General features: G+C 47.4%; 1 protein-coding gene across 2 annotated transcripts in view; it reads left to right on the forward strand.

Annotated features, from left to right (window-relative positions):
* Window positions 1-235: 235 nt before the first annotated feature.
* Window positions 236-25,206, forward strand: part of TBX15 (T-box transcription factor 15) — a 101,909-nt gene continuing 76,938 nt past the window's right edge. Inside the window, exon 1 of one of the 2 annotated variants that reach the window (XM_047871309.1) lies at window positions 236-440. In XM_047871309.1, the coding sequence (XP_047727265.1) occupies window positions 236-440 (205 nt within the window). Of the gene's footprint in view, window positions 441-4,274; window positions 4,582-25,206 lie in introns of those variants that run through there. The other variant, XM_047871308.1, reaches the window with a different exon arrangement.

Here is a 25,206-nt window from a genome sequence, read left to right on the forward strand (position 1 = left end):
GGGCGCTCGTTCCTAGCGGCTGGGGCAGCTAGGGGCGCCGGTCCGACCCGCGGCGGCGGAGGGCGGGGGAGGACGCAGGGGGAGGGTGCCGGGGACCCGCAGGGCCGCCGCCTCAGTCTCGGCCGCCGCGCCGCCGCCTCTCCCGGGCCCGGCCCGGCGGGCGCTCGGAGCGTGAGGGCGCGGGCTGCTCCCTCAGTAGCGGGGGCGAGCGGAGGCCGGGGTGCGGGCGGCTAAGATGAGTGAAAGGAGAAGATCTGCAGTCGCCCTGAGCTCGCGAGCACATGCCTTCTCCGTTGAAGCCTTGATCGGCTCAAATAAAAAGCGGAAACTGCGAGACTGGGAGGAGAAGGGGTTGGACCTGTCCATGGAGGCGCTGAGCCCCGCGGGCCCACTCGGAGACGCGGAGGACGCGGCCGCGCACGGCCTGGAGCCTCACCCGGGTGAGTGCGCAGGACCGGACCGAGGGAGGCGGGCGGAGAGCGGACGCCGGGCGGCCGGCGGGCGGGCGGAGCGGTGTGGAGGGAGGCCCTGCTCGCTGACGCCCTGCCTTGCTCCAACGCGGGTTTCCTTTTCTTCGCGCAAACGCCTTGAGCCTTCCCCAAATTCGCCGCAAGTAATTTGAGGGAACTGAGCCTTGCATTTTCGTCGCCAACCTCAAGCAAGGAGGCCTCACTCGCATCCCTTTCTCTTCTGGGAGCGGAGCGCAGTGTTCTGGTGTGCGCGGCTGAGCGGCCGCAGGCCCTTGGGGTTAAGGAGGGTCGCAGATCGAAGGCGACGGCGGGAGCGGAGAGGGCCTGGGACTGTCTTTTGAGAGCCCCAGAGAACTGGCGCGGAGCTGTCGGGCTCCATACCCAGTCTCGGGAAATGCCCGGTTTGCCCCATTTAGCTTTCGACCTCGGTCCTCGCCCTTCCCCCACCAACTTTCCGGGGACTCAAGTTGTTGTGTTTCCCCTACCCCGGCGACAACGGAGCATAATTATATTTCTACTTCGTTGGCGTTTATGGAAAGAGAATGTATGTTAGACCTCTCACCCTGCGCCCTGGGCCACTCTTCAGGGCCCACACCTCTGTGTATTGCGGGGGGAGCGGTGCGATTAATTTCTGTGCACATTATATGTACACAACACGTAAAACTCAGAGCGGATGTCGGTGTCTGTATTTTAGCAGAAACCTGGGCGGGTGGTTGAGGGGGGAGACAACTTAAAGTTCTGTATTAAGTGCCAAGATTTCAACTGTGCAAAACAGCCCCGGGGAACAGCTGTTGTCGGAAGAATCTTGCGCGCGCGCGCGCGCGCACACACACACACACACACACACACGCACACACACACACACACCCGCTCGCAGCTTAGGTTTAGCGGTTTCAGAAACTTTCCAGCCAGGACTTATGTAGCCATTCTGGAGGTGCTCCTGCTGACCAGCTAGGGCTGGGGAGTAAACCTGGGTCAGCGCGCCGGAAAGCGGAAAGCCAGGGTGGGGGCGGCGGCCCGCAAAGGGATGGGGGTGGCCACGGGTCGAAGAGCTCTGGGACGGAGCTTGGGGCCCAGGGGCTTGGGGGCTGGAAAGCTGGCCGACCCAGGGAGGGACAGCTGTCGCTTACATTTTCTCTTTCGGCAGTGACAGTTCAATTTCCATGCTCCTGAGGCTAATAATAACGCGATTAGCGTGTGACTTGCAGAGACAGGGTTTTATGAATTCTCCGTGTTCTTGTGGCCCGTTACGGTATTTGAGTTTAGTGCTGGGGAATTATTTTTATTAGTCGATGAAAAGAAAATTAAAAGGGAGATTTATTTCGTCCGCTCAAGTCTTTCCCTGTATTTGGATGCGGGTGCTTGCCCACGCGGACCCCTGTGTGGGCAATCCAGAAAAGAACGCGTGGCTAATGTGTGTTTCCCATCTCTGGCCAGACCCTACTTCCTCACCGCATTTATATGTTGTCAAAGTCTCACTCGGGCCTTCGCACAGTTTAGTGGAAGTTCTTTCAGGCTTCATGACAATTCACGAGTTGGGAGGTTAGTTTATTTTACTTTCCTGACGGTGGGAAGGCAGAAGTTACTTAACTGCGTGTGGCAGACGCCTTGTCCGCGGGAGTTTTCTTTAAGGAGGGGGGCCAGGTCGGCCAGAGCTGATCTTGGGTCGCACGTTCAAAAGGACCAACACGTGGGGTCATAATCAGAGGCTCAACTCGCAGTTTTCTCTTATCGCCGTTCTTTTCAGCCATAGTGAGGAGAGAAAAGGTTGGAGCAAGGTGAGACCAGTCCGGAGACATAAACGCGAGGGCCTGTTGTCCAGAATGCGGTTCCCTCGCTCCCACAGTATGGGGGCCAGAGGGTGAGGACCTAATCTAGAACTTTGTGGCACACAGAGCTCAGTTGACCGTTTTCCTTTCCTGTATCATTCTTTTTTTAAAGAAAAAAAAACATGTGCTTTTGTATTAGAGCAAACGAAATATGTTTGTGGGGCTATGGTCTGGGAGGAAGGAAGAAGCTGAAAGCGGAGAGCACTCCCGGGCCTTATGCGGGGCCGGCTACCAACCGGGCCTCGCTGCGAGGTGCGCCGAGGGGATCTCCAAGCTGGAGCCCCTTTAGTGGCCAAAGCTTTCTGACGAACCGGACGTACGAAGAGAAAAAAGATCTTTCAGAAAAACTGCGCGGTGTCGTGGAGCCTAGGCAGCCCCCGGAGTGGAGGAGGCGGGGCTGCAGGCTCTGGGCCCGGATGGTGGTGGAAGGCAAGGCCAGGGCTTGGGGTCCCCTGTAGGCCTTTCTTTCTTTTTCCTCTAATAGAGCGCCCTAACGAACACATACAGACTGGGCCACCGTTAAGGTGTGTGTATGGTGGTGGAGGTGGGAGGGGGCACAGGCGACTCCGTTTGTGCCCAGGGCCGTGTCTATGCCGGTCTTAGCCTCCAATTGTTTAAACTCTCTTCCCGGATTAGGACAGAGAGCAGGCTGGACCCGCTGCGTGGCTCAACTGCGCTAGGCCGGTGATAAGTCAGGAACTGGTATAAAAACGACAACAACAAAACCAAAATTGCCACGGAGCTTGGGGAAGGATTAAACAAACAGGCAAACATACACAGGACACCCGCCTAGAGCAACTCTTATTTATCATTTTCCCCCTCCCCCTCCCCCCGCCCCCCTGACTGGGACCTCCGTTTCCAGCCTTCTCTGTCCGTGCCTTTAAATCCGAGGATCCTCAGACAACCCAAGGGTCAGATTTTAATGTTTAACTTTTATTCAAAGACGTGGCCTTTTGCTTTTTCACAGCCCGTTTTTCTTTTCGCGTCCGGACAGAGCTGGCTTTAGTTGGCGCCGAGCGCCCCGCAGCCTGGGGCGCCAACCTGCAGCAGCGGGGGACCAGCCCGGCCTGCGCGCCGTGGGCGCTCACACATCAGAGGACACACAGTATGTATTTCAAACGTTTCCACCGAGTCTGCTGGTCCTGAAAGACCCTGAGGCCCTAAGGGCCTTGGAGAAGGGCCTGTGAGATGCCCTCATTATTGCCAGAACTCCGCGTCTTTGGAGAAGCCGCCAGGACGCAGCCGCCGCGGGCTCGGGAGGGTCTCCCAGGAGCCTGACTCTCCGGCCTGCTTGCCTCCGCCTCTCACCGAGCAGCAACAGGGAAAACTTTTGAGCCAGGATCGCCCGGAACAGCTGCTCCGGCTGCGGCCTTAGAAGTATATTTCAGGCACGCGGCGGCGCCATCTGCGCTCGGACCCCAGCCCCGGCTCCACCCGGCTTCCCAGCTCGAGTTTGGGCCTTTTCCCGCCCAAATCCACAGCCGAGTGCTGCCGAGGTCCGGTCTCCCGCGGAGCGAAATAATTCAAACCTTCTGCGAAAGGATTTCCCCCTTCAGGGCCTGCGGCCCTATGCCTTGCAGCCGTGGCGCTCCAGAGGCCTAAGAAGGTGGCGGAGTACGCGGGTGGGCACACAGAGCAGGCACACTCAAGAACGTGCGTGCAGAGCCGCACTCCGCGCGCACGTGCACATGCATCAGGCTCGCGGGGTCCCTGCACCCATCTACGCAATCCCTAGAGGAATGAGACGGGAACAGCCCGGGCGGTGCCCCAGGGCCCTTTCTTCTTCCGAATTACCGAGATCAGCTGTTCACGCGAATTAAGTTGCCAGTTTATGGCTTGTTTGCTCAGAGTAAAACTCCCAAGATTTAAATCCTGACATCACCCCTCCACCCACCCCCAATCCCCAATAGGGAAACACAGGGTCAAAACGGAGGAAGTGACTCTTCACTGACGTTTAAGTAATGGAGAAAACGCGATGCGTTTGAAGCCAGTGGGGAGAGTATGCTTGTGCTGGGCAAGAACCAGACAGGGCGCACGCCGGGGCTTGGACCGCAGGGCAAGGGTGTGGGGTGCGCCGGGCCGGACGCCAAAGCGTATGCCTGAGGTAGAGTCCGGGGCGAGGAACACTGGTTCCTCAGCGGTGCGTTCGCCCCATCGCCGGTGCAGGCCTCAAAGATGCCAGGCCTGGGCCCGGAGGATGAGCCAAGCGTGGTGCCTGCTGGACATGCGCAACGCTCTCTCCTGCCAAGTCAAAACGGCCTTCCGCGGTGGCCGCGCCTTTGGTGAGTGACCTTGCGTGAACGGGAGTGAGGGGGTAGGCGAGATCTGAATTCGTCCCAGGCTGGTGAGGACGGGTGTGTTCGAGGAGGGCCGCCGACGCCCTTTGGTCGAGCTGGTCGGACGCTGGCTAGGTCGCGGGGCTGGGAGAGCGCGCTGCACGGGCTCGCGGGAGGTGGGCAGGGTTCTGGAGCCTTCTGTGTAAAACACCAGCCCTGGTGCAGTGGCACAACAGAAGCCCCCCACCCTCACCCCCACCCCCAGGAAGAAGGAAACAGTTCTAACCCCCAGCATTCCGTGGATGGAACAAACTGCTGGAGGGCAGTGGGGAGGACGGGGAATGGGGGAAACACCCTAATGCCCAGCGTTTGGAATGTGATGGAAGGGGGGCAGACGGAGTGTGCTGTGCTTTGCACCCCCCGCCAGGTCGACCGGTGTCCCCCGAGCGCTTCACCGGTCCTTGTGATGAGGGTAACAGGCAAGTGCGGGGGAACGGTCTCTCGAGGACCGGCGGTGCGGGACCCCTCGCCCGGCCCCGCCGCCCACCTCTGCCGCTCGGAGACTGGTACGCCGCAAGCGTAACGCCGGGAGCAGGCTTTTCTGGACGTGACAGATCAGCTCACAGCCTAGGGGCGCAGCGCTTCTGAATTCGTGTTTTCCTTCCACGCCCCACCCAACGCTGTTTCTTATCGAACATTTTTCTTTGGGTTCAGAGCTGGACACATTTATGTTTCCTGATTTTATAGGTTAAACTCCCGGAAAGGAAAGTTCGCGGGGTGACGTTCATGCAGGGGGAAGGGGGAATTAAATTTCTAATAATGGAATTCGTATTGCAATTATATTGACACATAGCCGCTACGGTTTTTCTGGCCCCCCACTATCACTTCAAATGGTCTCACGACCATCTTTTAAATATTAAAGAAAAATTAGTTTAAAATCTAATTAATACGCCCGGCACGTGAAGAATGGTGTGAAATGCCTAACCCAGGGGCCCAAACTAAAGCGATCGGTTTGTGTTCCCCCATTTATTTGTATAATTTCCTTTGTGTGTGCAGACAGGAGTTTAATGGGAACAAGTCCCTCATCGTTAATCCTTCATGTTGGACCACAAGGAGAGAGAGACAAATAGGTTTTGGTTCAGAAGACCTGAGACGTTTTGTTCATCCAAGCCTCTCCAAGGGCAACGCTAGTATTAAAGAGTGAAATATTCCAGGTCTGTCACAATCGTTCTCTCTATTGCCAAAAAAATGTAATATTAATAAGACGAGAGAACTTTTTTGAGATCCCGATTATGGACTCTGTTAGAAGTTTATTTCCCACACCCAGGAGTAAAATCATTGCTTCTTAAATCTGTAAGTTCCTTCTCTAGGTGACTGTAGAGTTAAAAACAAAAACAAGACTGAACTGAGCAGATTCCACAGGGATAAAGAGCAGAGAGCAGATTGGCATTCCACTTTCCTTTCTGGAAATGCAGAAATCCATCTAATGATTGTTCTGGGGGTGGGTAGCTGGTTATTGCTTTTTTACTCCCCAAAGACAAAGACAAAGTAGTTCAGCAGGAGAGAATATTTAAGTGGTTTTCTAGTTTTGACCTTATGGGATATTTTTCCACAGGGGGGAAAAAAAAAAACTAGGGAACTGGTGGAATGTGAAATCTTCCCCCCTTCTTTCTCTCATCCATGTGGTTTATTTTTGCCTTGCCTTTTCTGGTTTCTAGTGAGCTTTGAATTTTATACGTGTATGACTGAGATACTCAGGGGTCTGCGCTGGGAACGGCAATTAGCAAATTTATAAATTAGGGTCTGTTTACACGTCTTTGGGCAAGGATAATCATTACTTAATTTAAGTGAGGCCTTTGCTCTAAGTGTCAGGATGGAAAATGAGACTCAGTAGGGAGGACAGGAGGTGAAATGGGAAGAGGTGGGGAATTAAGCAACTGGTGACGACAAATCAACATTTATGCAGTGCCATTAATGGCTTCACTTTGAGGCAGGACATTTTGCTGACTACAAACTGATGATGAGCTTTTGATACCAGAAATGAAAATAGACCTTGCAATTGATACTCTATTCTATACTCTTTTTACCAGCCAATGTTTAGCTATGCCCTTCATACAGAAGTGTATAAAATGTATTAAAGAGTATATAAACAACTGTATGTGATTATACACAAGTTTATGTGTGAACTTGACAGCTCGAATGGCACATAGATAACATCTCAGGAAATATTAGAAAAACATTAGAGAAAATAAACTGCTCTTGTTTTTTTGTGGAGCCAGTTAAAAAATCGGGAATACCTAAAATTCGGGGAGGCCAGAAATTTTGTCATCTGTACGTATCACTTGCCAGTTCAAGAGAATCCCAGACTGGAAGCTCCTGGGCACTGGCATTTTCACTTAACTGCCAGATTCAGTGAACATTTTGACCAAAGTCTAAGAGAAAACAGCAGAAAATGAGGCTGTACAGATGCAATTTTTAAAAGATCGGGAAGAGTGGAAGTTTTTTTCTAACTCACTTTGGCATTTAATTTTGTGAAGAATGCTACCTTCATTTCAGACGGGCAGAATGCTGACTTCTATTGAATAATCTCATGTTCTTCCATGCAGAGAGCTAACGGAATCACCAAGGGAAATCTGGTTAATAGAAATAACGAGAGAAACTGTGATTTGGGGGAAATCACTTAAGAACATAGGAGATACGTGCAAAAATCTTCTCCCTATGTGTCTGTCCTCTTGTATTTTCTTCAGAATAGTTGCCGAGGCTAAATGAGCCGGTTCCAGATTGCCACACAGCCCCTAAGTCTGAACTGCACCCGTAATATCCTAATACAGCCTTCTTTTAAAAACCGGAATACTGCAGATGAGAGCAGAGTTCTCTTGAAAGGTATCATTAGGGGTCATTACCTAGCCGGTGCCTTGGTGTTGCAGCGCGTGGTTCTCAACAGGGTGACCCGAAATGCTTGCTTCCAACACCCACCCGCTGCCTTCTCGGCTGTCCCACAGCCCCGAAGATATGATCGAAGCCCCAGTAAACCCCCGTAGTCCCCCCGCACCCCTCCCCCCACATCCTGTTCCCCTCCCCCCACTTCCTATACGTATGCTGAAACGCCCATATTTTCCCTCTCTCTTTCTCGAAAAAAAAAAAAAAAATTCAGATGAAGTTCCAGCGAGGACTGACTGGGGATGGCCAGCTCTTCCCGCGAAACCATCCCGGGGAAATTGGGGCGGCTCGGGGGACCTTTCCGACTCAGAGAGCGGGGCCGCGGCGGCGCCCTGGGGCGGGAGCGGCGGCCGGGTCAAGAGCGTCCGGTCCGGGCCTCGGTGCGCGCGCCCCGGCTCGGGCCCCGGCGCTCCGGGCTCCGTCCCCGCGGGCGGGTGCGCGCCGCCGCTGGCAGTCCCGAGGGGTGTCCCTACCCTTCTTAGCTCCCGCTACATCCTGGAGAAATGCGGGTCTCTGGGGCAATCGGGAAGGCCCCCTTCTCCCCGCAAAAAATCAAGGGGGAAAAAACCCTAAACAAAAACCCCAAACGGAACCCAAGAATCTTCCACCTCGCGCCCCGAGGGGAGTTTGAGCCTTGGCTTTCATCAGGCTCAGCAAATTTCCAAGGAATCAAACTGACTTCAAACATCAGCAATTAGAAACCAAGAATCCTTCGACCCGAAGAACTTTTAATCCCTAACCATTTCCAAATGGGTAATAATAGGGTCAGTAAATATCATAGCTAGTCTGTTAAAAAGGAAAGGCATTCTGTCGGTTGGAGGAGCGCAGGGTCCCCGGGTGCCTCAGAGGGTCATGAGGGTAGAGATGCCCCCTGCTCTCTGGGGAGCGGGCATTGCCCGGCCGAGACAAAATGACAGCAAACAATTGTCCTTTACGCTATTCTTGGAGATTAAAAACAGTGAGGTAATTATTTTTTCTAAAAAAACAAAACAAAACAAGAAACAACAAAAAACAACAATAACGACAAACCCCCGCCCATCTCTCCAAAGTGGATTGAGAAATGCCTATTAGTCACTCGGGGACTATGTTCGCAGGAATAGCTTCCCTGCTACAGCTCCGTGTGAGCTGAGAGGGAAGTCTTCCCTTGAGGCGCCAAAGTGTCAATCACACCAGGTCCCAAGGCCCAGAATTGTAACCTAGGGGCTAGGGGACTTGGGTGGTTCGGGGATTGTGTTCTTACTCCTGAAAAGTACAGAATTGGTTTTTACCATAGGGAGGGGCAAGCATTTGTGCCAATAAGTGATTGTGAGCATAGCAGTACTTTCTTTCTCTGGATTTGACAAAGCTTCCTCCATTTAGAAGCCTTACACACACACACACACACACACACACACACACACACACACACAATTTTTTTATTTATTTTATTTATTTATGTATTTATTTATTTGCAGGAAAGCTGAGGGAGGGTTTATATACCTATGCACTATTTAGAATTAAAAGGACTTATGAGAAGATTAATCGTATGAGCAAGTTTGCAGAAAAATACTGACTTGCAAAACTTTTCAGAAACCTTAATTGCTTATGTGGCTATCCATGAGTCTTCACTATACTACAAAGCTTTCAACATAGGCTCTCATAATCTAGATTATATCCATGCATTATGGTAGGAAGAGGGCTCGACTAGCTTACATTAGATCTAGAGTCTAGTGCTAGCTTTATCATTATTTTTTTGGAACCAGGAATATTTGTTCTAAAGGCAGACATACAGATGTGGCAAAAAGCGTTTCAAAGTTGTTTGATAGCCACTGATGAGGACTCAGTTCCTGGTTTGTGAAATGAGGCTCAAAGGCCCCTAAGGCCCCTTTAGCTAGAAGATTCTGTGATCCTGTTAACTTTAAAAAAAAAAATACTAATATTTTCTCCTAATGTACGTTGGCTATCACTGGACTCATCCCTTTGTTGGAACAAGGGGAGTATTACTGCAGTTGTAGAAAGTAATAGTGGGGCGCCTGGGTGGCGCAGTCCGGTTAAGCGTCCGACTTCAGCCAGGTCACAATCTCGTGGTCCGTGAGTTCGAGCCCCACGTCAGGCTCTGGGCTGAGTCAGGCTCTGGGCTGATGGCTCGGAGTCTGGAGCCTGCTTCCGATTCTGTGTCTCTTTCTCTCTCTGCCCCTCCCCCGTTCATGCTCTGTCTCTCTCTGTCCCAAAAATAAATAAAAAAACGTTGAAAAAAAAATTAAAAAAAAGAAAGTAATAGTAATAGCAACACAAGGAACCCCGTCCCAACCAGAAAAGGATTTTTACAGCTAGAATTGAGAGCTTCCATAAGGCTCTTGAAAAGTTTTTAGATTAATATCACATGTTCAGAAGTTCTGGATCTAGTCCTTTCTGTTTGATGTAACCTATTGTTGCTTGTGTGACTGCCCAGGACCCTCCTGCTGGGAGAGTTCTATGGCATTAGTGTATTTAAAGGAAATATAAGTTATTTATGCTTTGGACATTTTTTTTGTGCCATTCCCAGAAATAGCTGGAAAAACTGTGGATTTGAAAAATGCAGACTGAGAAGAGCAACTTCACTAGTAAATTGAGTTAGTGGGACCTCCACTCCCCCCAAGGAAATCAGTTGCCCCTCATTACTCTCTGAGCCTGATGGAAAGCACTAGTAACTATTTTCCATGTCTAGCCTGCTAAGCCGAGGTCTTGATCTGGCAGAGATGTGAGAATGCTAAAAGGATGACTTAGTAACGGGCAAAACGCTTGTCAACAAGATGGATCAGAAGACAGCTTAGCGTTGGAGACCTCTATTCATAGCTGCTGAACTTGAGGGCAGGGTCAGACAAAAAACTGGGCCCAGCATACACCTAGGAGGGTTTCTTGTATTTCTCTCTGTGGGACTGTCTCTCCCCTTAGACTTATATGGCTGGGCTAGTGACAGCTCCCCACTTAAAAAAATTTTTTTAATGTTTATTTATTTTTGAGACACAGACCGTGAGCAGGGGAGAGGCAGAGAGAGGGAGACACAGAATCTGAAACAGCCTCCAGGCTCTGAGCTGCCAGCACAGAGCCAGACGTGGGGCTCGAACCCACGAACTATGAGATCATGACCTGAGCCAAAGTCGGACGCCCAACCGACGGAGCCACCCAGGCGCCCCAACAGCTCCCCACTTTTATTTGCTGTCCCCATTCTCTGCAGCCCCAGACCTTAGGTAGACTGGAGTCATCAAGGAGCTTATGGATTTACTGGTCATCCTGTCTCACTGCCACCCTGTAATATACTGCTGAAGGGCAGGAACCTTGTTTTCTTTGCTTTTGTATGTCTAGAGCCTAGCACAAGTGGCTGGCACAGAGCAACACTTAATATATATATATATAATGATAATGAATAGCATTATTTGTTGAACACTATGTACCGTCTGGCTTCCTATGTTATTATATATTATATATAAAGTAATAAAATATAATGTATACCTATATATAATACATATAATAATTCATACAGTATGGCTGTATGTTATTATATGATATATGTATTCCGAATCACAGTATGTAACAGTCATATATTCCAGATAAATACAACTATATATATGGAATGTGTGTGTGTGTGTGTGTGTGTGTGTGTGTGTGTGTGTGTGTTATTCCATACAGATTTTGAGCTCTCGTTTCTGAGCCCTGATTCCAACACTTGCTAGTTGTATGACCTTGGACAAGTTTCTTAATCTCTCCCAACCGCAGTTTCTGCACCTATGAAGTTGTAATGATAAACATACTCATCAAAAGGTGGTTGTGAGGATTAAATTAGTGCACATAGAGGAACAAAGGGTTTAGCAGTGTCTATATTCCTATCAAGTGAATTGATAGTAATTACCTCAGTGACCAGCTTGGATAATAAATAGTTGCAAATTGTGAATCTAGCAGGCACCACCTCTCTCCCCCAGTCTTTGGCTTTAAATGGGATGTTTGGGACTTGGAGGGGATCAGCACTTGGTGCATAGCCTATGGTTAGAAACAGTGGAGAATCTGAGTACGAATGGCTGGCTAATGAAGTCAAATAGAACTTTGAGGGCTGTTGCTGTTTAGGGTTCCGCTGGGGCAGAAAGCCAGCATCCGAGTGAATATTTGAGGGAGGGAGAAAGGGCCTCAAGGGTGAGGACCAGCTGTCTGGCATGCGGTAGGAAGAGAGGGTAGGTGGAAGGGGGGGCGCCGGGGAACCTCAGCTTTACCAGCTCCCCAGGAATTGGGCTCTGGCAGAGGACAGAGGGGCCTTTCTGGATGTGGGGAAGTGAAAAAACACAAGCATGTTTCTCTGGTTAGTTTCTGATATTTCTACCTGGAGCCCAGAAATCCCCAAATGGTCAGGTTTTATCAGATGGGAAATAAGGAAGATTCATTTTCATAAGGCTTTTGTTTGTAAAGCCTGTGTTCCTCAAGGTTTTTTTGGGTTAAATGAGCTAGTTGTATCAATTAATTGAGACTGCATTTGAGTTACAAACCAAAAGAGTAAAGGGACTAAACTTAAGGAAAATCTGTAATAACTAAGCTGACTGTCAGGAAGAGGAGACTGAGGAGTCTTTTTTTAGAAAAACAGCAGAAGCCCCAGCCGTTGTGTTAGAACTTACATCTGGCGGCACGGTTTCGCAGTTTTCTTCCTTCCAGAAAACAGAAGCCTGGGTTTGAGCGTTTACTTTTTTTTTTTTTAAACTAGTTACACCCCAGACTTTGTTTATATTGATTCCTGGTAGCAGAGGGGGAAAGTGCATTCCCAGGGGAAGAGGAACAGAGGGAAGATCCCTCCCAAGGCCTCCTTCAAGGAGCCCAGTCCCCTTTGGGCACTGCCTGGCCATACATAGGAAGAGGGAGTTGCTCTGTCCTGGCTGGAATTCAGGTCTCAGTCTTCCAAACGGATCTGCGCACCACATTTCATCTCCAAGACAGCTGTTTCTGTACTTCCCCAGTCTTACAAACATCCTCTTATCTCAGAGTGCCCCCAGTGCTAATAACCAAGAAGCACTTTTATGGATCAAGGGCACACTTTGTACCAGGCACTGTGCTTATGGTTTTATTCGCATTTTCTCATTGCATTCACCCAATGGTCCTCAGAGGGCGGTACATGTTTCCCCATTTTATAGATGCAGAAATTGAGGCCCAATGAGATTAAATAACTTGCAGTGCCCTTAGCCACCAGACAACATTGACTTCTCCTGTAGATGACTCTTCAGTGCTCTGGGGAGATGGAAATTTATGCTTGCTGCCTGTGCTCCCCCCCCCCCCCCCAACAGAAATTATTAAATCATAAATGAGAAAGAGCTCATTTACAGTTTCTGGGTCTCTGTCTAAAGCTGCCTTCTCCATACAGGCTGGAGGAAGCCTCTGTGTCACAGTGATATGGGGCAGAGTTTCTGAACCATGGTCTTTGGAATAGGGCATGTGCTGCTACCCCAACCTGACTTGCTTTTCTTTGACTTTCATGCCCAGAAATCTCAGGGTCTGAAATGTGGCTACATATTGAACTTGATCTAGACACTCTTCAACCTAAATCCCCTCATGCAGTGAAATTCAGGGGAAACTTTAACTGCCCTGTTTTACCCATATCCTTCTCCATTCACAATGGGTTGGATGGAATCTTATTGGTAATTGATTCAAAATGGAACAGCTTAGACACATATCAGTTGCAGTGACGAGCAATTTGTGCATTTCTAAGTACTGTTGATTTTTTCAAACTCAGCAATCACAGCTGAAATCCCTTTGCCATGGATTGAATTTACAAAGGAAGAGATTCTGATTTCCACAGTGGCTTCTTTTTAATGCCCAAGGATTTGGTAACTGCCTTGAGGACCCACAGCAAGTACGCCTGCTCTCAGAGCCACAGCTTTAACTTTAACCTCTGAGTGACTGCTCTGATTCATTTATTTTGTAACAGCTCTATTTAGAGCAGCCTCGTTTGGTATGGGATCGGTTATTTGTAGAGATCTCTCAGCCCTGTACACACTTCTACCCCGTGCTCTTTCACTCTTCTAGCATGCTCTACGTGGACGCACCCCCAGCAGTGAGCTTAACAATGGGCCTCAGGATTTCTGGTCCACCTGTTCCCTGTCTTTCCATCACTTTCCCTCCCACTCCAAGTAACCTTCCTCTCTTGGAAGTCTGATGTCTCTAACAGGGATTTGGAGAAAAAACTACTCCTGCTCATTTCAGGGTGCAGACTGTAGCATTCATGTGGTTCTTGGCTGTGTAACTGTAAGGTCTATCAGATTCCTGCTTGTTGTGCCCAGTGACAGAAAAGTGGCTCTTAGACAGTAAAATGAGAGGGATGTAAAGTCTGTCTCTGTTTTAAAGCTTTGCTTTTTCCTACTGCCAGCCCCACTCTGTGCAGGCAGAAATTGATGGGTTTCAAGATGCTCTCGCATCAACAGAAGCATATGAATCTCCGGGCCCATTTCCTTTACCAAGGAACCCATGTGGAGCCAGACTCTTGAAATACAGAGTGTGGCAGAAGGTGAGGTGAGGGCTGCAGTCTTGGATGGTTTGCTGGGCCTCACTCAAGAGGCCTGTCCAATTAGAAAGGTAGATTCTGCAAGGCAGGAAACCGGCCAGCCTTGGCCACCTCCTTTTTCCTCCAGCATTCAGAGCACTGGTTGCATGGCCAGCACTCATCCTGGGAATGTTAGATTCCATCTGGTGCAACTGTGCATTACCCAGATTAGACTGTGACATCACAGAGATTTAAGGCATCTTTGTGATATTCTGACTGGGTGGTAGGTACTGCAGGAGACGCTTCCTGCGGACACAGGATGATGTGAGTGCTGTAGGAATGAGCAAATACTGAACAAATCCCTGGTGAGTGTGTGCGTGCATGTGTGTGTACGTGTGTGTGTGTGTGTGTGTGTGTGTGTGTGTCGGGGAGGGCTGACAGGGGTGCTGAGGGGGTGTTATGGAGAGCTGGGAGTAACGGTTCCCCCAGCCTGCGTGGGTGAATTGGTTCCGGATGTTAACATTTTTTCCTTGGGGCTTGACTACATTCTTCTTTTTCTTTGCCTGTCTGTTTTCCTGCCCAAACTGTTGGGCCTCCACAGCTGTGTGGCTCATTGCTGGTGAGTGTTGGGAATGACAGATCTGGCTTTATTGCAAGGGCAATTTGGGGGCATGCATATAGGTAAACTTTTGAGAGGTTTTCATCCAGCATCTTTCATAAATTTTGAGGGTTTGCTTTTTTGGCCATCATCTTGTCGGCTGAGTACCAACCTGTAGTGCATTGGGGAATGAATATGAAATGCTTTGGAAAGCAGAGGGTCCTTCGTATCCTAGAAGCAGAAGAAACTCCATCCAAATAGATGGAAGCCAAGGAATCAGCAGAACATAGTGAAGAGCATGGGGTGTGGGTCAGGGCACATAGTTCTGGTTTTGGGCAAGTGCCTTAACTCTGCCTCAGTTGAATACATGTAAGCAGAGAGTAATATCGCCTGCTGCAGGGCTGGTGTGAGAATTCAGTGGGATAGCAAATGCAAAGCACTTGGCACAGTGCCAGGCTCATGGACCGTGCCCAGCATTAGCCTTTGCCTCCCTTGCTCATAATTAGACTTCTAGTCAATTGCAAAAGCTCAGAAGCTCTTCGGGGTTCTTATGAGGAACGTTTTGGTGAGGGTCAGACACAGGACCACCCCAAGCTACCCTTCTTAGCTTGTCTCCACTGCTGCCCCATTCATAGCACCTCCCTTCCCATAAGCTGTTGTTTTCATTTATTTTTTTTTAATTTTTTTTAACGTTTTATTTATTTATTTATTTATTTATTTATTTATTTTTTAATTTTTTTTTTTTAAGTTTATTTATTTTTGGGACAGAGAGAGACAGAGCATGAACGGGGGAGGGGCAGAGAGAGAGGGACACACAGAATCGGAAACAGGCTCCAGGCTCTGAGCCATCAACCCAGAGCCTGACGCGGGGCTCGAACTCCCAGACCGCGAGATCGTGACCTGGCTGAAGTCGGACGCTTAACCGACTGCGCCACCCAGGCGCCCCAACGTTTTATTTATTTTTGAGACTAGGGAGAGACAGAGCATGAATGGGGGAGGGTCAGAGAGAGAGGGAGACCCAGAATCTGAAACAGGCTCCAGGTTCTGAGCAGCAAGCACAGAGGCCGACGCGGGGCTCAAACTCATGGACAGTGAGATCGTGACCTGAGCCGAAGTCGGACGCCTAACCGACTGAGCCACCCAGGCACCCCAAGCTGTTGTTTTTAAATGGATGCATATTTGACACATACATCGTGTAAGTTTAAAGTGTATAGTGTGTTGGTTCGATATGTTTATATATTTGCAATATGATTGCCACCTTTTGTGGTGAGAAAATTTCAGATCTAGTCTCTTAGCAACTTTAAAGTATGTAATACAGTGCTGTCAACTCTAATCACAGTGCTTTGCCTTCGATCTCTAGAGTGTGTTTATCTTCTCACTGCGAGTTTTGTACTCTTTGACTAACATTACCCTGATTCCCCCACCCGTAGCCCCTGGTAACCACCGTTCTAGTCAGCTTTTTAAGATTCCATGTAGAAGTGAGATCATACAGGATTTGTCTTCCTCTGACTTACTTCACTCAGTATAGTGCCCTCAAAATCCATTCATACTGTGGCAAATGTCTGCCTATCTCTCTCTCTCTCTCTCTCTCTCTCTCTCTCTCTCTCTGTCTATCAAGTATCTATCTGTCTTTATCCATTGATGGACACTTAGGTTGTTTCCATATCTTAGCTATTGTGAAGAATGCTTCAGTGGACATGTGAGGGCTGACATCTTTTTTGAGCTCCTGTTTTCATTTCCTTTGCTCACAGGCTTCTTATCATCCTTCATGCACTTGCTCCTGCTTCTGTTTGGAACACTTTTTCCCTTCTCTTCTCCTAAAATTCCTCCTGAAGAAAGTTTATCCTGCTTTCGAGACTCATTGTAAGCACCTAGTAGGACAGAAACATTTTAAGATGTAAAGGGCGATTTGATACAAATGTGAATTGGCATGATGTACAGATTCAAACGTGATGAGCTCCATAGGAAACTACATGTGTCCGTGTGGAGCTCACATACATTTTGGGCATTATGGTAATGGAAGAAAGTTCTTGAATGCCACCAGCTTTACCTTCACTTGGAGTCTGTTTTAGAGCTCCTCTTTCAGGGGACTCATTGTGGTTTCCTCTCAAAATGGTGCTATGCACTTCTGTCATTTTATAGTCACAAAGGAGTCTCAGTTAGGTGATCTTCAGCTGAGCAGCCAAGGTGGTAAAAATACAGGCGACCCCCATTGGCTCCATTGGCTGCCATCATCAGCGAGCTCCCCTGGAGAGGAAGTCTTCACCGAGGATCTGATTAGACCATTTCTGAGCAAGGCTTCTGTCGTACTTTTGACTTCGTATTACCAACAGGCCAGTAATTTGACTTTAGTCTTTCTTTCCTTGGCAGGATATATGCCTGCTACCTTCTTATTGTCCTATTAGATGGGCCTGTACCTTTAGACTCTTGAGTAACCAATGACCACAGTCAAGGAGACCGTGCCTGAATGTCTCTTTGTTCTGTAGTTATCTTTGCTTATATGGACACACACACACACACACACACACACACACACTGACGTACTGCTTGTGATTGCTCTTCTCTGCATTTTAAAACTGGGCACCGAAGAAGAGGTAAAGTAGAAGTCTCTAAAAATCAATGCTTGGTGCCTTTCTTATGACACTGAACACATTTCTGCCTTGACTGATAACATTTTGGAGGACCTATTTGTTTGATAAGTGCAATACAGTGGAAACCCCAGGGGAAGCACTGTGGCTTACTCATCTCTGAATCCCTGTTAGCTCTCCATGAACGCTTGTAAAATGGAACTGGTACTTGTCAAACTTTAGTGATGGGTTTTGTAACCACTGTAGCCACTTTGCAGATGATTTGGCTTCAAGATGGTCCTGGACACCCAGCATGACGTGTCTGCCAGTTGCCCGTAGGTGTGATCCTGGACGTGTCAACTGATGTCTCTATACTCTGGAGTCTCTCTATCTCTAAGGGACTTTAGTAAGGAGACTGTGTCTAACTGTACTATTAACAAGGCATTTTTGTAGCTAATTGCTGAATGCTTTCTGCACGGAGCCTATTTTGGAAGCTCTCTCCTGATGAAGCATTAGCATTCAGAAGCACGGTTAGTCTGTGGGAGTAACTTTGCCCCATCTCACCCGATTTGTTTCAGGCCTTATGTCCATGGCAGCCTCTGTTTTCTGCCCAGCATGGGAGAAAAAGAAATAGAATAAAAGGCAGTCTGAAAATCCCCCGTGCTACACAGAAGTGCAAAAATATATCCAAATGAAAGACAGATTGCATGAGTTTGCCCGAGAAAGCAGCATAGAGTTAGACCGAGCTAGAGCAGAATGATAGTCTTCTGGCGGTTGTTTTCCATGAGCAGTAGGGATATGCGAGTGAACCGACAGGAGGTCCCAGCTCAGGGCTCGGCCCCATGATGCGGGAGAAGCCAGAGTGTCAGGAGGAGAAAGAAGACCATCCTCTGAAACATAAGGTAAGTTTTGAGCGGGGTGGGGGCCCGAGGAATGTAAGGCAGGTCTGTGAAAATGTATTTCACATTTCAGAACCAGCACGTTCATAAAGAAGAGTCAGGAACTGAGACGTACAAAGTGCCAAGTACTTTTTGGTGCCTGTCAAATTACATATGAAATCCTTAGTACTGTCCCGGGTCTGACTCAGATCATCAAGGGGAAAAACAGCCTCACTTTGCTATCTCCCCTCATCCTACATGCCTTCACCATTACATGCCTTACAGCTGGGAGTAGCTGGAACTTGCTTTAGAGGAAAAGGCTTCCCAAACTTGTCTTTGTTTGGGCTCTCAGCCACCATGCCCATAGTGGCGGCCGATCGTTGGGACCAACCCACTGTCGTTACGGATTTTTCAGGGATTTTTCAGGGCTCGTGGCTTCTGAGCCATTGTTACATTGTGAACGCAGCCAAGTGGAGACGAGCTTACATGGCAGTCAATAGACCTGGAGCTCCAAGTTATGGGAAAGAAAGCTTTTCTGCACTTTATATGTAAACAAGTAGGATGATTCTGAGTCTCTTTCTCTGGTTGAATATCCTTGATCCTGAATCCTGAGGATGCTTCTTCAAGATGAGTCTAGTGGCCTCTGAATGTTCACTGCCAGCGGATTTTAGCAATTGTCCAGTGTCCCGGTGTCTTTTGGGAGTCCACCATTCCAACATAGGTGCTTATTCTAGATCCTCTTAGAAAGAGAATGTGCTTCAGAAACTCAGACTTGGGAATGGGGCACATGGCAACTAACCCCGATCTAGTTATGGGTCACGAAGGGCCCTATTTGCACACCTCTGAAGGACAACAGGGCTCTTCCAATGCTGTAGTGCAGCCTACGGAGTATATATTGTCCACAAGAGGTTTAAAAGTTCATTGTTTGTTCATTGACATCCTAATTCTTAATAGTATGACAGGCTTCCCTTAAGGTCTCTCATGGTCTTGAAGGTCAGGAGCAAATAACCACAGATAGTAACCCCAGGAGGCCACTGCCCTCTGGCCCTTGTACTAATCACACAGATGGAGCTCCTTCTTTTCTGTTTCACAAAGATGTGATATGAAGGACCGTGAGCTATCGATGAGGGGAGGGGCCTTTCCTTTGAGCTGCACTAGGTACAGGGAGTAAGTATATTCGTCCAGGGTGCTAAGGAACTTGGCATAGATACTCTGGGGAAAGACATGCTCTGACCATTGTGTCAGTTTCCTTTCATGGCTTGCAAACCCCTTTAACCCAGTTCTTGTTAATAGTCCCTGGTAGATGATGCAGTGATTATGATACCTGGGTTATTCTGTCTTAGGAAAACCCCCAGATTGACTTTCTAATGTCACCCATGTTTATACTTAAAAAAAAAAAAACCCACAAAACCTTGAGGCACCGGGTACTCAAGATTGAGTTTGAGGTCTTGTATCTTTACCTGGAAGGTGCTCTGGACAGAGAAGCTCCCCAAGTGTGGTCCAGGGGCTGGGTTCATTGCAAACTGGAATTCAACAGCCACGTCACATGCTTCTCTTTAGATGGGAGTGGTGGCACCAGCATCCTCTTTCAGAAGCCCAAGCCAGAGCCACCAGCCCCTCAAACTATGTGTGTTAAGAGCTTCTGGGTCCTTCCTTCCTCATGGGGCGGCATCAACAAAGCAGCCTGATTACCTACAGGTGCGAGGTATTATCAGCGCCAACTCTTCTACTGTCTGAGTAAACCCTGTAAATAAACTTACACTTAACTTTAACCAGTGGGACTTAACAGTTAGGGGCTGCTGTATCTTACCCTTTGAAGTATGTGAATTTTCACCACATGGGCACATAGAAGTTTGGGATGATAAACCCACTTTTCAACATACAAAGTTGTTTGCTGTTTTTAAGTATTCTAGAGTGAAATAATATGTGGGACGATAAAAGGACTCATTGATAAAATGAGTACAGATTTCTATCACTTCGGTAATGCCAGATCTTCACGTGTCAAATATGCCAAAAAGTAAGTCTCATCTTCCTGGAACAGACTCTGTGTTTTTTTGCTGGGGCTTGAAAATGGACTCATTCTGTACATTTGATGACTTGGATTTCACCTCCTGCATTTACCAGACTCACTGATTCTGTGTATTACTGCTTGAAAATGAAAGTGTCTTGTTTCAGGGAATTTCAAAATACTTTACAAGGGTCAAGGGCACAAACATGACTCAGGTTACGGTTAGGGCGAGGGCGCTCATCCTATTTTTGGGGTAGAATATTGCCTGGAAAGTCCTCTTCCAAGGGAAAAATGCCGAACACCTCCTAGTAGCGGGCTCCTGGCTGTCCAGGCAGATCACGTGCCCTCTCCGCATGCATATGTGTCCGTGTCAGTGGGGGATAATGCCACGTGCTGTCTTTCGGAGGTAGTGGAAAATAGCCTTGTGTGGCAGAAACAGGCTCTGGTTATTATGATTGTTCTCTTCCAGACAACTAAACGTTTTATTATGAAAATTTCTCATCACAGAAGTACCAGAAGCCCCCATGAGCCCTTCCTTCACCTTCAAAGTCATCATGATGTTTGCTGCACTTGTCCTCCATCTTCTTTTTGCCGGAGCATTTTGAAGCAAACCTCCGGCTTTATGGCATTTTACTGCTAAGTACTTTAGTACTTGAGTAGACTTCCAAAGAGGATCATCCGCTGACCTAGATACAATGACAACATCACACATACCATGGTCAATACGGATTCCTACATATCATCTTAGTCAAGCCCTCAGGGCCAACTTTTCTCCTCTGATTTGCCTACCTGTTTTTTGTTTGTTTTTTTAAAGGATGTCACACACCAAACAAAGGCCTGTAGTAGGCTGACTGCCCATTGTACCTGAAGGGTGCCTTTCCGGGATAGATTCTGGGGTCCCCAACGTGGCTGACTTCTTTCAGGAGATCTGAACAGGTGGTGAAGCCTGTGTTTTGGAAAATTCCTCAGATGATTTTTATGGGCAACCAGGTCTGGAAAGCACTGTTCTCTACCACTGTGTTCTCCTTAGGAATGCCCGGGAGACAAAGGACTGGTCAGTGCGTGTTTGGCATGTGACAAGAATGCTCTGGAACCTGTAGTTTTAAAACTATTGTTCTGCCAGCACCCAAATAAATGTCATATCTGAGAACATTTGTTATTGTAACAACATCAGAAATTTACTTTTTGTTTTAATAGGAATGACTAGTGGACATTGAAATAATGTGGGCCAGTAAGTAATATCTGATTACAGAGTCCCCAGGCAAATAAAACTCAGGATGTTTTTCTGGTTGTGGCAAATACAACTTGTCTTATAGAGGTCATGGAAAACGAAACTCCTTCAGGGTTTTCGTATTGGCAACAGAATACTATTCTGGAAGTGAATTAAATTAGAATTAAATTTAATTTTATGCAGGTTAATTCAAGGAGCTCAGCCCAACATTTGCAACTCTTCGACTGATATTTAGACCTGAATGAAATACAAAGTTGAATAAAACACAGGTTTAAAAGTGAAACATTTGGTAACCTTTCCTTTTGTCCACATGGCTCCAGACAGCTGCTTGGGGGACTTTATCTTTTATGTATTCGTCTCCTCCTCTTTTAAAAATTTTTTTTTGCATTTATTTATTTTTGATAGACAGAGAGAGACAGAACATAAGTGGCGGAGGGGCAGAGAGAGAAGGAGACACAGAATCCGATACAGGCTCCATGCTCTGAGCTGTCAGCACAGAGCCCGATTCGGGGCTCGAGCTCACAAACCATGAGATCATCATGTGAGCCAAAGTCGGATGCTTAACCGGTGGAGCCACCCAGGCACCCCTATTAGTCTCCTCCTCTTAACTGATGCATGGGATCCACTGAGTTGGAGGAAGGAATACAGCTATATTTTTCAGGCACATGGAGAACATCAAACCTGAGCTTGGTGGTGAACGTATTATTTGAAGTTATCTTGATTGAAATATTGCCTAATGATGCGGCTGTTTGCAGGCGATTTCTTTAATTTTTACCCAGGGTTCCTGTGATTGCGAAATCTGCAATGACCCCTCGTGGGAGGGTCATGTTTAGTCATTTAGTTTTGAGGTTGTTCAATGAGAACATTGATTAAATCAAAACAATACTGAAGAAATATGTTGATTACTATTGTTACAAAAATTGTTACTGATCACTTACAGACTTCTTACCAAATACATGTGCATTTTACTGAACAACTGTTATTAGTCTGTGTACCATGCATGGTATTTGGTGAGTCTGTGAGGATCACAGGGTCAATCCTTCTGTTTTTCTCCTGTGGCCCTCTGCTTGTACCTCTAATAAAATATACTAGTAGCGATGATATTGGAGTACAATTATTTGCTCATGTGTTTCCTTGACTAGACATGGCATTTTCTAGAAGTTAGGAGTCTGGCTTCTCTCTCTGTATCTCCAGTCCTGGCTTGCCACGAGTGCTTAATTTGCACGTGTGGCAGTTAGTGAGTGAATCGTAACCTCGATTTTTGTGTGTGTGATTGACTGTTTTGACTGAACCAGCTGACCGCACAATGGGGTCCAGTTGCTGTCTTTTCACCGAAAACATCGCTTGTGTAATGCTGCTAATATTTTACGTTGGTGTATTCTACGTTGCTTTATTTTTCTCCAAAAGTAGTGTCTGGCCTAGGATGGAAAATCATGAGGATCTCATTTGATTTTCTCAAAAACCACCCAAAACAGAGCCACTGGACATCTTAGGTTAGAGGTGGGAGAACAAAGGAAGACAAGTTGCCTCAAATCATAGCCAGGTATGAGTAGAGCGCTGAGATTTCTGTGGCTTTCCCATGAGCATTGTCCCCGCCCCATCCCCGCCCCCCCCCCCCCCCCACCTCAGTACACTATACTTTCCTTACGCTGGCAGTCCGGTGAGGGGTTAGAGGATGTGCTGGAGGCAGGTGGAACACTGTGTGAGGGTGTCTGTGCAATGGGTTTTCCTCTAGTTCTACAGGGGTTTGGCTGAGCTGAGCCTCAGGCAGGTGGTAGTGATGTGGAAGGTTTTCTTCACTCTTTTTGAAGAGCCAGTGTTTTTGGCCCCAAATACTTTTTTTCTTAATGTTCGTTTATTTTTGAGAGAGAGAGAGAGAGAGAGAGAGACAGATTGCGAGCAGGGGAGGCCCAGAGAGAGAGAGAGGAAGACATAGAATCTGAAGCAGGCTCCAGGCTCTGAGCTGTCAGCACAGAGCCCGACATGGGGCTCGAACCCATGAGCCGTGAGATCATGACCTGAACCCAAGTCAGATACTTAACGGACTGAGCCACCCAAGAGTCCCCCAAGTACTTACCTGTGTGTTTCCTCGGCTGCTGCCCAGTGGGCCCAGGAGCACCTGCTCTGCTATTTGTTATATCCCTACTGAATGACAGACATCGTCATGTACCTCCTTCTGAGGATGGGCCTCTGGTTACCTCTCTGCCTGTTGAATCTCTTTCTGCTCAGCAAGTGTGTTTGTAGGTTTTCCCTGAGAGACTGAATCAAAGCCTCAACATCACAAGATCAGCTCTAGTCTCCATTTCCCCTTAAAGTACCAGTATCTGTATCTGCTCATGCTGGCCTCTAAGATTCCATTCTCTGAATAGGCTGTGACGGTTGTTACTTACTCCCCTCTTTTACTTATAAGTTAAAAAGAAAAAAAACCTCAGGGGTGCCTGGGTGGCTCAGTCTGTTAAGAGTCCAACTCTGGATTTGGGCTCAGGTCAAGATCTCATGGCTTGTGAGACTGAGCCTTGTGTCGGGCTCTGTGCTGACAACTCAGAGCCTGCTTGGGATTCTCTCTCTCCCTCTCTCTCTGCCTGTCCCGTGCTTTCTCTCTTTCTCTCTAAATAAGTAAAATTAAAAAAACCTCAGATAATTTGTACACATATTAAACAGTTCCAACAGCATAAAAAGTAATTACTGAAAAGCATGAAGTGAAAAGGAGTCTCCCATCCCTGGTCTCCTAGTTTATCATCCCAGGACCAGTCACATTACCAGTTTCTTTAGCATGATTTCAGACATATGTAGGATGTATATGAGTCGTTATATGAATGATATGTGTGAATTATTATTTGTAAGTACATAACATGCAAATATGCAAACCTTTAAAAGTAGAACACTAATTGTGGCATAATGCACACAATTTTGGACTTTATGACTTTAGTTTTGAACTGTTATACTAGAGAGCATTAAATAGACATACTTAGGAGTTCCCTTTCCTGCTGTTTTAAAGGACACATAGCATTCCATTTTGTGGGTCTATCACAATTTTTATCGAACCTATGTTAATGGACCTTCAGGTTGTTTTCAGTCATTTGCTTCTATAAATATAGCTCCCTTGTTACTTTGGGTCCCCCTTGTGATAGCATTTATAGAATAAATTCTAGAAGTGGAGCTGTAGTTATGGCATTTAAAATTTTGATAGGTGTTCCAAAATTGCCCTCCCCAAAAGGTGCAATTTACACTTCCACCCACAAGGTATATGACAGCCTATTTTCCCACCCACCTGCCAACAATACATTAGAAAATGTTTCCATCTTTGCTAACTAATATCCTTGTCTTTGAAAAATGTTTGCAAATTGATCTTGTCATAAATTCTCTTCAGCTCTCCCCACCGACTTTCCAATTTTTTCCAGGTACAGAGCTTAAGTTTATAGGTCTATAGGGCAATTCCTTCTTCCCTTTAAACAGGCATAGGGTTTTGTTTAATCCCTTGGGCTTCCCTGCTCCTCCATTTACTACCAATCATTACTTTAACTTATTCTTTTAGGATCCTGGGGTGCAAGTTGTCAGTGCCGGAGGCTTTCAAGGTGTTGAGTAAATAAGAAATGGCAGCAAACATTTCTTGTTAGTGAGGGAGAGAATAAAAGGCATATCACTCAGGGTTTCTGGGGGCAACTTTGGTTCAATTATCTTCAGATGTTTAAAATCAAGGCTGTTTCCAGACCATTTCAAAGAACAGCAGGGCAACCTGCTGGGAACTGTGTGAAATGAACACCCTGTTACAACTAATTAGTGTTACTGTTTTCCTTGCAGTTGGGAGTGAGAGGAAATATATGAAGGGTGTTTATCCCTTCCTGTAGTAGGAAAGAGTTGGGACCACTGGAAAAGCCTGGAGGGGCACCCAGGGTAAGATTCCTACAGGACTATCCCCTTTTCCCAAAGAGTGGCC

Source organism: Prionailurus viverrinus, chromosome C1, assembly GCF_022837055.1.
Source record: "Prionailurus viverrinus isolate Anna chromosome C1, UM_Priviv_1.0, whole genome shotgun sequence".
Taxonomy (NCBI): Eukaryota; Metazoa; Chordata; class Mammalia; order Carnivora; family Felidae; genus Prionailurus; species Prionailurus viverrinus.